We start from the raw sequence: 14542 nt of genomic DNA, 5'->3' as shown, positions 1-14542 counted from the left end.
TGTTAGTATTTTTGAACAGTCTTTTGATTTTTTCTACCTGCTGTCACAGTGGGACTTGAACCTGTGTCCCCAGGATTACTGGTCCATTGGCATTACTACTACACCACCATCTCCCTCAATTGGATTTTTTCTCTTCGTTTTAAAATCTCCAGCCAAGAGGACAGGTGATTTGATCTGAAGGGTCTCTTACTTTTCAACTGCTTGTGGGAATCTATACTGTGATTTGCTTTCTGATTTTTGCTCCTTTTTGGAAAGTATTGGACCTAAGCTAGCAGCTAACATGGGTGACATCTAGGGAGCTGTGGACTTAAATCCACATCATGCCACTCCTGACACTTTTGTATTATGCACATCGGCATTGCCGGTAACTATAAAATTCCTAAGTAAATTGGGCATCATCTTAAAGTGCTTCATTTGTATTTAAATGTATATTCACAGTGTAAACCAGAATACAAAGTCCCAGGGCTGTATGTTATCGACTCAATTGTGCGTCAGTCTCGTCATCAGTTTGGTCCAGAAAAGGATGTATTTGCTCCCAGATTTTGCAAGAACATCAATACAACTTTCCAAAACTTGTACAAATGTCCTGCTGATGACAAGGTATGTGGTTTCCTTCCAGTCTGTTTAATATATACTGATTTAATACACTGTAATAAAATAATTAGATTTTTTAGAGGGCATATTATTATTACCATCTGAACTTAGCGAATTCTGGTATTTTTTTTTAATTGAACCATACAAGCTGATCCATTTATTTATCAAATACAGCCCAGTAGCTGTAGCCTAGATAATTTAGAATTTGAATCTTAAGTTTTTGTTAATCTTTCAATTTGCTGAGCATAATTTGAGTTTTACTAATTTTCAACTGGGTTCCTGATTACAGCAATCAGCAACTTGGAGAAAGGTGAATTTCAAAAAGTGGGAAACTAAAAGTGACAAATTCTGGACCTCGGACCAGATAATCAGAGCATGGTACTGATAAAGGTGCTGATGTCTGTAGGCAAATTACACTAAAGGTGGGAAGGATGGCAGAAAACAACTGTATAGTATTTCTATTTTTTAAAACAATCAGAAGTAGAAGAGTGGAGAAAATAGACTGTTTTGCCGCAAAATGTATAAAGTATAACAGTGCACGTTGGTGTTTACTCATGCGTATTTTTATACGGCTGAAGAGAAATCTGAAAAATGCATAAAACAGAACAACTTTCAATAAATCATGGTATGTAATGTGGCCTAAAATTAATACAATTTGAATCATTGCATACATAGTAACTTAGTTAAAATATAACATCTATTTACATGGGGTAGAGACTAATGTTTATCCTTTGTAATTCAAGAAAAATGGTTCTCAGTACAGCAGTGCTTCACGGGCTGGGCTAGAGTGCTGATTTACCCCTCTGCCACCTTGGCCCACCGCCAAAAAAATGGCATAAGCTTATATACATTTTATACAATTTTAGTAAGGGCACAGTAGTTTCTTTTCTTTCATGCTGCTATGCTGTGTACCATCTGCATTTTTGAAGGAAAGTGAGCAAGTTGCTGCTAGACCTCTGCCAGTGCCACTCTGAACTGTTGATAAAATGTGCAAGAGAGTCTGGGATGGTACTCCGATTCTCCTTACTGTGGGAAAGCTTTTAACTGTCAGTTGCTGGTACCACACAACTGTGCAGTTGTGATTGGCAAGATTGGGGAGCACAACATGAACCCACATCCTAACACTTCATAACTTGATGCAACGTGCTGCCAAGATGATAATTCCTTAAATAGTGTAAATGTGTACTCAATTACTTTAGGTATTTCATGAAAGCAGTTTTTTCTATATATGGGATAAATCTGAAAATCTTTGTACTTTTTTGTCATCAAACCTTGGCTGTTCCTAATCTGCAATTTATTACTGTACCTGGTGGTGCATTTATCCATGAAACCATTAGATAAATTCTAAATATAATCAGTTTCCTAGAAGCACCTTTAGTATTATTTGGAATGGTGGCTGTTGGGAAGAGGAAACATAACTACTAATTAAGATACAAATAACTTTCTCTCAAGCTTCCGCTATATTCTACTCTAAAACTAAAGCAAAATACTGCAGATGTTGGAAATCTGAAATAAAACCAGGAAATTCTGGAAACACTCCGCAGGTCAGGCAGTATCGGTGAAGTTGATGTTTTAGGCGGATGACTGTTCATCGATTCCATTGAGATCTGATGAAAGGTCATTGACCTAAAATGTTACCTCTGTGCCTCTCTGCACAGAAGCTGCCTATCTACCCTAATCCCAGTTACTTACTCGCTCGTCTGTCCTTTCATATGGTTTCTTTTCAAATACCTTTCCAGTTCCATTTTAAATGGCCTCGTTAGCTCATTGTGGTGAAGCATTCCATGTTCTAATAATCCTCTGTGGAAAAAAAAAATTCTTCTAATTTTTCTCCACATTCTTCTTGTGGTAATTCTCAGTCTATGTCTCCATTGTTACTGATTTGACAGCAGTTGAAACAAATCTTTCACTGTTCCACCTCAAAGCCTCTTAAAATTTCGAAATTTCTATTGGATTTCCCCTTGAACCTTCTGTTCCCATAAAAGAAGTCCCCAGTTTTAAAAGCTATTTATAGTGCAATCATGGCAAATTAGTTGCAGTCTAAAGCCAATGCTAGTAGCTGCAGTCTGAACCCCTAGCCGTAGGTGGCTTCGGCTCAGAATTTTGTAATATGTTCCCTGCACAAAGACTTGAGGCTCCCAAATAATTTCATCTTTTGGAACAAATCTAATGTACATTTTATTCTTCTCCCTCCCCCTTCCTTGATTTCAGCCATTCTGTTGAATCACAAAAGTACCTGAGCTAAAACCACAAGTGAGGGGTACAAGCAAAAATGTATGAAGTAAACGGACCATTTAATTAAATATAATTCGAGTCTGCTCTGATCAAGCTAATTTGTACACTTTTAAATTCCAATTGCAAGTTATAAAATCTAGTCACTTACCATTTTCTCAAACAAATTGAGCAAGAGTGGAGAACTCTGGCTTCCAGTAGGCACCTTTAAGTATTGAAAAAAGAATCTTTAGACTAGTGTTCCTGACTTCTGCATTCCCTCCTACCCATGCCAAGCACCACCTTCAATGTGTGCAATGCCTGCATTACTTCCCTTCTGGGGATCTAGGTTCAATAGACAGGCCTGAAGGTAAATCCTGGGGTGGAGAAGGGGTATGTTAGAGTTTAGAAACTGGTTATCAAACTCCATTGACATGGTGGGCCTGATCCAGCAGCCTAGCACATGATGTCAGCCACATTCAGCCGAAGCTGTTTGGGTACATTGGAGTAAAAATTTGTATGCATTTTGCTCATTTTTAAGCATATAACAGATGCAGTGTTTACCAATTTCTGGGTTGGAGGTCCAACACCTTATCTCTGCAGCGGAATATTAAATCCCATTTGTACAAAAATATATAGGTCTTCATTGTGCTTAGGGGTACCTGCCAACTGCTTGAAATCTGCATTGATTCGATTTAAAGATGAGTCCTGTATGTGCCATGCTAGCTCCAATTAGTTTTTCCAGTCCTACAGTAGAATATTGCCTCCCAGGATGTCACTGAGGGAATACAGAGCACTCTTAAGGGGGAATGGTGAACAACCAGCGGTCCATATTGGTATCAATGACATAGGGAGAAAGAGAGATGAGGTCCTGCAGGCAGAGTTTTGGGAGCTAGGGAAGAAACTAGCCAGCAGTACCTCAAAGGTAGTAATCTCCAGATTACTCCCAGTGCCACGTGCTAGTGAGTATAAAAATAGGAGGATAGAACAGATGAATGCGTGGCAGGAGGGAGAACTTTAGGTTCTTGGGACATTGGGACTTTTCTAGGGGAGATGGAACCTGTGCGAGCCAGATGCTTTGCATCTTAACAGAACTGGGACCAATGTCCTTGTGGGTCTATTTGCTAGTGCTATTGGGGAGGGTTTAAATTAACTTGGCAGGGATGTGGGAGCCAGGAGATAATGTAAGAGAGGAAAAGCAAGTTGCACAAAGAATTGAGAGAGACAGCTAGCACTAGAGTAGGAAATAGTAAGGTATTAGTTGGGGTCAGAGTAAGGGAATGAAATAAGATCTAAATTAGGTTTACTGCGAATGCAGGTGGTTGCGCGGAGTGTGGGAAATAAGGTTGGTGAGCTGCAGACACAGCCATATGGAAATATGTCATGGCGATAATAGAGACCTTTCTCAAAAACGGACAGGACTGGGTGCTAAATATTCCTGGATTCAAAGTGTTCAGGAAAGAAAGGAGCAGGGGTGCAGGATTGATTAAGGATAATTTTACAGTGCTGAAGAGAGAATGTCCTAAAGGGGTCAACAAGAATCAGTGTGGTTAGAGCTAAGAAACAATAGAGGAATCATTACATTGCTGGGTGTATTCTATAGGCCGCCAGCTAGTGGGAAAGATAATAGAGGAGCCGATTTGCAAGGAAATTGGAGGTGCAAGAATTATGGAACCGTTATAATGGGGGATTGTAAGTTATCCTAATACAGACTGGGATAGTAATAGTGCAAAGGGCAGAGAGGGGCAAGAGTTTCCAGAGTGTGTTCAGGAGAATTTTCTACATCAGTATGTTTCCAGTCCAACAAGGAAGGAGGCATTGCTGGATCTGGTTCTCAAGAATGAGGTGGGTCAAGTGAATCAAGTCTTAGTAGGGGAGCACTGAAAGGGGCTGTGATCATAAGGTTTAGGTTGGCGAGGGAAAAGGGCAAGGAGCAATCCAGGGTAAAAGTAATTAATTAAAGGAGGGCCAACTTCATTGAGTGAAAACGGATCTGTCCCAAGTAAATTGGAATCAAAGATTGGCTGGCAGGCCTGTAATGGAACAATAGCTGCCTTTTAAAAAGGAGATAGTTCGGGTACAGTCGAGGTACATTCCCACGAGGGGGAAAGGTAGAGGAAACAAATTCAGAGCTCCCTGGATGACGAAAGAGAGAGAGTGAGTAAGATGAAGCAGAAAAAGGGTGCATATGACAGATGTCAGGTGGATAATATAAGTGAGAATGAAGCTGAATACAGAAAGTTCAGAGGGGGAGTGAAAAAGGAAATAAGAGTGGAAAAGAGAGAGTATGAGAAGAGACTGGCAGCTAACATAAAAGGGAATCCAAAAGTCTTCCACAGGAATATAAATAGTAAAATAGTGGTAAAAGGAGGAGTGGGGCCTCTTGGGGACCTAAAAGGGGATTTACATATGGGGGCAGTGGGCATGGCTGAGGTACTAAATGAGTACTTTGCATCTGTCTTTCCTAAGGATGAAGATGCTGCACAAATCATAGTGCAAAAGGAGGTAGTTGAGACACTGCATGTGTTAAAAATTGATAAAGAGCAGATATTAGATAGGTTGGCTGTACTTAAAGTTGATGTCACCAGGTCCGAATGAGATGCATCCAATGATATTGATGAAAGAAAAGGTACATATTGTGGAGACACTGGCCATAATCTTCCAAACCTCCTTAGATACAGGGATGGTGCCAAAAGACTGGAGAATTACAAATGTTGCACCCTTGTTCAAGAAAGGGTGTAAGGATAAGCCCGCAACTACAGGCCAGTCAGTTTAACCTCTGTGGTGGAGACAAATGTGGATTAATTAAAGCCAGCCCAGATTTGTTAAGGGAAAATTGTGTTTAACTCATTTGAGTTTTGTGATGAGGTAACAGAGCGTTGATGTGTACATGGACTTCCAAAAGGCATTTGATAAAGTGCCACATAATAGACTTGTCAGCATAGTTGAAACCCATGGAATGAAAGAGACAATAGCAGCATGGATACGAAATTGGCTGAGTGGCAAGAAACAGTATCGTGGTGAATGGTGGTTTTTCAGACTAGAGGAAGGTGTACAGTGGGGTTCCCCAGGGGTCATTGTTAAGACCCCTGCTTTTCCTGATGTATATTAATGACCTGGACTTGTGCATATAGGACACAATTTCAACATTTATGGATGACACAAAACTTGGAAGTATTGTGAACTGTGAGGAGGATAGTGGTAAACTTCAAGAAGACAGAGACAGGCTGGTGGAATGGGCAGACGAGTGGTAAATGAAATTTAGTGTAGAGAAGTGTGAAGTGATCCACTTTGGTAAGAAGAATGAGGAGAGGCACTATAAAATAAAGTGTACACTTCTAAAGGGTGTGCAGGGGCAGAGGGATCTCGGGGTATATGTGCATACATCATTGAAGGTGGCAGGGCAGGTTGAGAAAGCGGTTTATAAAGCATACGGGATCCTGGGCTTTATAAATAAAGGCATAAAGTACAAAAGCAAGGAAGTTATGGTAAACCTGTATGAAATACTGGTTTGGACTCAATTGGAGTATTGTGTTCAGTTTGTGCTTTCGGAAGGATGTGAAGGCATTAGAGAGGGTGCAGAAAAGATTCACGAGAATGGTTCCAGGAATGAGGACCTTCAGTTATGTGGATAGATTGGAGAATCTAGGGTTGCTCTCTTTAGAGATTAAGAAGAGATTTGATAGAGGTGTTCAAAATCATGAGAGGTCTGGACAGAGTAGATAGGGAGAAACTTGTTCCTGATGGTGGAAGGATCAAGAACTAGTGGGAACTGATTTAAGATGAGTGGCAAAAGAAGTAATGGCGACATGAAAAACTTTTTAATGCAGCGAGTTGTTAAGATCTGGAATGCACTGCCTGAGAGTGTGGTGCAGGCAGATTAAGTGGTGACTTTCAAAAGAATTGAGCAATTATCTGAAGAGAGAAAATTTGAAGAGCTACGGAAAAAGGCCACTGCCCAGCTCTCCTGCATCTCACTCCTTCATATATTGGAGCTTGTGATGTAAAGTAAGGGCATGCAACTCCCTGCTGCTGCAACATGACATTTTAAAGTTACTGTCCTCCTGGCCGTTTTGAGATTGAGTTGCCGACTGAGAATGGCCAGGACACTAAATATGGTCCTGACCATATAGAATCATAGAATGATACAGCACGGAAAGATGCCATTCAATCCATCGTGACTGTGTCAGCTCTCTGCAAGAACAAGTCAGCTGGTCCCACTCCCCTGTTCATTCCCCATAGCCCTACAAATTTTTTCCTTCAGTTGCTTATTCAATTCCCCTTTGAAAGCTACGATTGAATCTGCCTCCACCACATTCTCAGGCATTGCATTCTAGATCCTAACCACTTGCGATGTTTTTAAAAAAAAAAAAGTTTTTCCTCATGTCACCATTGGTTCTTTTGCTGATCACCTTAAATCGGCATCCTCAGGTTCTCGAATCTTCCACCAATGGGAATAGTTTCTATCTACTCTGTCAGACCCTCATGATTCTGAGCACCTCTATCAAATATCCTCTCAACCTTTTCTTCTAAGGAAAACAACCAAAAATGTGATGCAGTACTCTCCACTTGCCTGGATGAGTGCAGCTCCAACAACACTCGAGAAGCTCGACACCATCCCGGATGAAGCAGCCCGTTTGATTAGCACCCCATCTGCTACCTTGAACATTCACTCCTTCCACCACTGACGCACAGTTGCAGCAGTGTGTACCATCTACAAGATGCACTGCAGCAACTCGCCAAAGCTCCTTCGACAGCACCTTCCCAACCCATGACCTCTACCACTTAGAAGAACAAGGACAGCAGACAAATGGGAAGAGCAGCACCTGCAAGTTCCGCTCCCACTTGCACATCATCCTGACTTGGAACTATGTCACTGCTCCTTTAGTCACTGGGGCAAAATCCTGCAACTCCCTCCCTAACATTACTGTGGGTGTGCCGACATCACATGGCCGACTGCAGTTCAGGAAGGCAGCTCATCATCTTCCCAATTAGGGATGGGCAATAAATGGTGGCCTTGCCGACGGCACTCAACTTCCATGAATGTGTAAAATAAAATCAAGAAAAGCAGTGGTCCTTGTACTGACACTTGGAGAACCCTATTGTATACCTTTCTCCAGTCTAAAAAACAACCATTCACCATTACTGTCTGTTTCTTGGCACTCAGTCAACTTTGTACCCCTGCTGCCTCTGTTACTTTTATTTCATTGGCTTCAGCTTTGCTAGAATGCACTTTATCAAACATCTTTTGGAAGTCAATGTAAACCACATCAACTGCATTACCCTCCAACCCGCTCTGATTTTTTTTGTGAGTTAACAATCAAGTTAGGTGAACACCATTTGTCTTCTGGAATGCATATTTGGTTTCGAGCAGTCTGGCTACTGTATTGTATTTCTGAGCCAATGTGCAGACGCTTAATCTTGAGTTGATGCAGCATCTGTCTCGAGCGGTTTGTTTGCTCTTGCAAAACATTACTTCCTTGATCTGACAGCTTAGAGAGACTCTTCAATGTGGGAAGGTTAAACCTTGGGAAGAACATTCCTACTACAGGTAAGCAATTTTCACTGAAGCTTATGACAGACAGATGACCAGGTTTCTTCAAGGTTTCAATTCATTTTTTGAGGAATTTTGCGAATATTTCAGTGTGTGAAGTATCTAAACTGCTCATGGTTATTAGCACAGTTTAATGGCTGATCTATATGTGTTTTACAGAGCAAAGTAGTGCGGGTACTGAACTTGTGGCAGAAGAATGGAGTTTTCAAAAGTGAAATCATACAGCCACTTCTGGACCTGGCAGCAGGGATTCCTCCACCCTCTGTTACCCCTGCTATTGCCAGTACTGCAGCGACTGTGAGCAGCAACACACCAGGTAGCAGTCTTGCAACTGTAGCTTAAAAGAATATATATGGTTTTAGTGTAATATGGAAATAATTTGGGGTTTGAATCTATTAGAATTTCCTTTTATTCGCATCTTTGTGCACATGCTGTAATTTCTTTCATTAACTTCCTGTGACTAGGCAAACTTGTCAGGCAGGCTGACAAGTATATGTATGTGTGATATAGTCATTCCCATGATATTTCTTGTACTTCCAGGAGATAATGCAATCATGGAGAACAGATAAGAAAATATGGTTCACAGTGAAACCACTGGAACCACAGTGTAATCTGCGTATCAGTATTTCAAATTCAAATGAATACTGATCTGAACATATTATTTAACATATGCTTAATGTGCAACAGATACATAAAAAGAATCTGTGGGATATGTCTCACTCGTCCCATGGTTCCTCTTGTATTCATCTACATGTTATTCAAAAAAGGCATGCCCCCTTTGAGCAATCTCATTGGCCAATAATGACCATTCCATATTCACTTTCCTGTAATCTCACTCTTTGTAGCTAATCATATGACCAATCTAATTAACATTTGGTTACGAGAACTCTGGATTGTGCTGGTAAAGGCAAGCCAAGTGTAGAGATGGGTATTTGGTGGGATTCTATTTTATTCAATCATTATTGAGCATGTAACTATTTCTATTGTAACTGTTCATTGGTTTTGTGCATTGTGAATGTTCTTGGGGAAACGTGATAGAAAAATGTCTCCTTTGGTTTGTTGTAACTGCTACTGCTGGCAACCATATAACTAATCAAGAATGTCGTCATAGAGCAGTTGCAACTGGCTTTTTATTTCATAATTTAAAAAAAAATCCCCTCAAAGGTGTGTTTGGGTCATGATTAGTTTAGTTTAGAGATACAGCACTGAAACAGGCCCTTCGGCCCACCGAGTCTGTGCCGACCATCAACCACCCATTTATTCTAATCCTACACTAATCCCATATTCCTACCACATCCCCACCTGTCCCTATATTTCCCTACCACCTACCTATACTAGGGACAATTTATAATGGCCAATTTACCTATCAACCTGCAAGTCTTTTGGCTGTGAGAGGAAACCGGAGCACCCGGAGAAAACCCACGCAGACACGGAGAACTTGCAAACTCCACAGAGGCAGTACCCAGAATTGAACCCGGGTCGCTGGAGCTGTGAGGCTGCGGTGCTAACCACTGCGCCACTGTGCCGCAATCATTTGATGATGGCTGCGTTGACCTGCAGCCAGATATTTACAGGCATTTTCTGGTTGGTAGTTTCCTCACCGAACAGAAATTAAACTCTGGCCTGAAGCTCTGTTTACTTATCACTGGCAGAATAATATATTGTTCATTACATGGTATAATACTGTTGTCCTTAAAAGGTAACATTGAGAGGAGAGCAGTCAAACTGGTGTGAGGTAGGGGAGTATTTGATGGGATCTGATGGTATGGGGATGGGGAATGCATGGAGGAGACTTTTGGCTGGGAGAGCAAATGCTACTTAATATCTGATTACCCATGTGAATTTCTGCTTACTGCCATTTCTCCTTCAGCCCTTTCTATGCAACATCACAACTGAAATCTTTTGCCAGAGGAACCCTATGTATCACCTTCGTTTCCTAATGTTTGCAAGTTTAGCCACAGTTGACTTCTGCAATGTTGGTTTACAGCCTCTAGCTCCCACAGCATTAATTTTGAAAAATACAAAACAAAGCCACAAAGATGATCCAGTAGGAGCCATTTGCAGCAGCTTAGCATTTTGAAAATGCAGCTAATGGTCCAATGGCTAGGTAACATGGGCAGAGGCCTCAGATTATCAAACTGTAGAGCTCTAGGCCCACTCTGCCAAATTACAGGAGCATTTCTTAATGCTACCAAAGCTCGGGATTATTCCCCACTGCTGTTGAAGCACAGGACTTCCCTCAGGTGCAGCAAAAACTCTGCTGAGTGGAAGATCTGTGAAATGCATATTGCAATATTTTCTTAACAGGAGCTGTAAAGGACCAGAGGGATTTCAGTGTATATGTGCACAAATCACTAAATGCTAATGCACAAGTACGTACATAATCAACAAGATTAATGGAACGCTGGTGTCTCTCTTACGGGGTTTGGAATGCAAAACTGAGGAAGCAATGGTTCAGTTGTACAGAGCCTGCTTGGCACCACACCTCAGTAAGGATGTAGTGGTCTTGGAAGGGATACTGGAGCTTTACGTAAGGGCATAAGAAATAGACCATACTGCTGCTCGAGCCTGCTCCATCATTCAATATGATCATTGCTGATCATCTGTCTCAACTCCATTTTCCTGCCCACTCTCCATATCCCTTGATTCCCTGAGTGACCATATGAATTAGGAGCAGAAGTAGGCCATTTTGCCGCTCGAGCCTACTCTGCCATTCAGTAAGATCATGGCTGATCTGTTTATGTTTCGAATTCCACGCTCCCATCTACCCCCGCTAACCTTTGATTCCCTTGCCTAACAAGACTCGCAGAACATTGGCGCAGTGGTGGCAGAACAGTGGCACAGTGGTTAGCACCGCAGCCTCACAGCTCCAGCGACCCGGGTTCAATTCTGGGTACTGCCTGTGCGGAGTTTGCAAGTTCTCCCTGTGACTGCGTGGGTTTTCGCCGGGTGCTCCGGTTTCCTCCCACAGCCAAAGACTTGCAGGTGATAGGTAAATTGGCCATTGTAAATTGCCCCTAGTGTACGTAGGTGGTAGGGGAATTGTGGGTTATATGGGGTGAATATGGGGTTAATGTAGGATTAGTATAAATGGGTGGCTGTTGGTCAGCATAGACTCGGTGGGCTGAAGGGCCTGTTTCAGTGCTGTATCTCTAAATAATAAAATAAATAAAAATAAAAAATAAATCTGTCTACCTCCGCCTTAAAAATATTCAATGACCCCGCCTCCACCACCTTCTGAGGCAGAGAGTTCCAAAGTCGCACAACCCTCTGAAAGAAAATATTTCTCCTCATCTCTCTCCGAAAAGGGCAACCCCTAATTTTAAAACAGTGCCCCCTAGTTCTGGACCCACCCACAAGAGGAAACATCCTGTCCACATCCACCTTGTCAAGACTGTTCAGGATCTTGTATTCTTCAATCAAGTCTCCCTTCCACTTCTAAACTCCAGTGAAAACAAGTCCAGTCTGCCCAACCTTTCCTCATAAAACAGCCCGCTCATTCCAGGAATCAATCTAGAAAACCACCTCCAATGCATTTACATCCTTCCTGAAATAAGGAGACCAAAACTGCACACAGTATTTGAGATGTGGTCTCACCAGTGCCCTGTGTAACTGAAGCATAACATCCTTACTTTTATTTTCAATTCCTTTTGTAATAAAGGAAAGCATTCCATTTGCCGCCTTTATTACTTGCTGTGCCTGCATACTAACTCTTTATTACTCATGCATTAGAATACCTAGATCCCTCCGAACCCTGGAATTCTGCAGTCGTTCTCCGTTTAAGTAAAACTCTGCTTTTTTTATTCTTCCCGCCAAAGTTAACAACGTCACATTTTCCAACATAATACTTCATCTGCCAGATTTTTGCCCACTCACTCAACCTATCTATATCGGTCTGCAACCTCCTTAAGTCCTCTTCACAACATACTTTCCTACCTATCTTTGTGTCATCTAAAATTTAGCTACCATGCCACCACTCCCCTCATCTAAGTCATTGATATAAATTGTAAAAAGTTGAGGCCCCAGCACAGACCCCTGCGGGACTCCACTTGTCACATCCTGCCACTCAGAAAAGGACCCATTTATGCATACTCTGTTTTCTGCCAGCCATGTTAGTATGTTACCCTCTTCACCATGAGCTCCTACTTTGCGCAATAACCTTTTATGTGGCACCTTGTCAGATGCCTTCTGGAAATCCAAGAACAGTACGTCAACGGGCTTCCCTTTATCCACAGTGCATGTTACTCCTTCAAAGAACTCCAATAAATTGGGTAAATATGATTTCCCTTTCACAAATCCAGCAGCTATAACCACCTTAATGATCGATTCTTACACCTTCCCCATGATAGACATCAAACTAACTGGTCTATAGTTACTTGTTTTCTGCCTCCCACCCTTCTTGGAATAAAGGGGTTATATTTGCTACTTTCCAGTCTGATGGAATGTTTCCAGAATCCAGCGAATTTTGAAATATTAACACCAATGCAAATACTACCTCATTGGCCACCTCTTTTAGGACCCTAGGATAAAGTTCTTCAGGACCCGGAGACTTGTCAGCCCAGCGCTCCATCAGTTTGCTCAGTACCACTTCCCTGGTCATTGGAATTTCACCAAGTTCCTCTCTTCCTTCCACCTCCTGCTTTACAGTTATTAGATTAGATTAGAGATACAGCACTGAAACAGGCCCTTCGGCCCACCGAGTCTGTGCCGAACATCAACCACCCATTTATACTAATCCTACATTCCTACCAATGTTTTTTGTATCCTCTATAGTGAAGATAGAAGCAAAATTTTTATTCATTTCATCTGTTAATATCTGCGATTAACTCCCCATTCTCACTCTCTAGAGGACTAACACTCATTTTACTTTCTTTTTTCCTTTTTAAATATCTGTAGAAACTCTTGCTATCCGTTTTTACATTTCCTGTCATATTCTAATTTATTTCTCCTGATTAACCTTTTAGTCATTCTCTGCCGTTCTTTATATTCTGACCAATCATCTGACCTGCCACTCATTTTTGCATAATTATATGCTTTTTCGTTAAAAATCAAATCTCAGCTTTAAATATTTTCAATGATGGAGCTTCCACAACCCTCTGGTTAGGGAATTCCAAAGATTCACAACCCTTTGAGTGCAGAAAATTCTCCATCCCAATCCTAAATGATCATCCCCTTATCCTGAGACTATGCCCCCATGATCCTGATTCCTCAGCACCTTAAAGGGTTAATTGAGAACAAGTTGCATAAACTTGGCTTGTATTCCCTTGAGTTTATCGGGTTGAGTATTGATCTGATGGAGTAATGTTGTGTTTACAAGAGACTGAATAGGGTAGATCCAGAACAATGGGGCATAATTGTAAAATTAGAACTAAGCCATTCAAGAGTGAAGTCGGGAAACATTTGTTCACACACAGGGCAGTGTAAGCCTGGAACTCTGTCCTCCAAAAGGCATAAATGCTTGAGCAAGTGAAATTCCAACAATGACTTGGATAGATTTTGGTGATTTGATTCAGGTTTTTAAGATTTTGAAAAGAATTGATAGGGTAAATAACATTTTCTGCTGGTGGGAGAGTCTAGGACATGGGGATATGACCTTAAAATCAGAGCCAGGACATTCAGGGGAGAAGTCATGAAGCACTTCATGCAAAGGGTGGTACAACCGTGAAACTCTTTCCCACAAAAAGTAATAAATGGTAGTTCAATTAATTTTATATCTGAGATTGATCGATTTCTTGCTCCAAAAAAAGAAAGACTTGCATTTATATAGCGCTTTTCGCAATCACTGGACATCTTAAAGTACCTTATAGCCAATGAAGTACTTTTGAAGTGTAGTCACTGTTGTAATGTAGGAACGATTAGCATTAAGGGATATGGAGCCACGGCAGATAGATGGAGTTAGGATACAGATCAGCCATAATCTCATCAATTAGCTGGCAGGCTTGAGGGGCTGAATGGCTTACTCCCATTCCTGTGACTATAGAAGCATAGACTTAGTGGTGATCTGGTCGAGGTGTATAAGACGATGAAGGGAATAGGTTGTGTTTGCATTGAAAATTTGTTCCAATTAATTCGGGCAGGGGGAACAGGGGGTCACAATTTTAAGTGAAACAAGGTCAGATCTTGGTTAGATGTCAGGAAGTAGTTCTTTCACCAGAAAATTATGGACCTGTGGAACAGGCTGCC

At 41.4% G+C, this 14542-nt stretch overlaps 1 protein-coding gene across 2 annotated transcripts in view; it reads left to right on the top strand.

The window, feature by feature from the left end:
• Positions 1-14542, top strand: part of scaf8 (SR-related CTD-associated factor 8) — a 192126-nt gene that overhangs the window by 98704 nt on the left and 78880 nt on the right. Inside the window, exons 4-5 of one of the 2 annotated variants that reach the window (XM_068044813.1) lie at positions 439-600; positions 8519-8675. In XM_068044813.1, coding sequence (XP_067900914.1) covers positions 439-600; positions 8519-8675 — 319 coding nt within the window. The remainder of the gene's footprint in view (positions 1-438; positions 601-8518; positions 8676-14542) is intronic. The other variant, XM_068044814.1, reaches the window with a different exon arrangement.

This window comes from Heterodontus francisci, chromosome 13 (assembly GCF_036365525.1).
Source record: "Heterodontus francisci isolate sHetFra1 chromosome 13, sHetFra1.hap1, whole genome shotgun sequence".
Classification (NCBI taxonomy): Eukaryota; Metazoa; Chordata; class Chondrichthyes; order Heterodontiformes; family Heterodontidae; genus Heterodontus; species Heterodontus francisci.
This window is presented reverse-complemented; position numbering and strand designations above follow the sequence as displayed.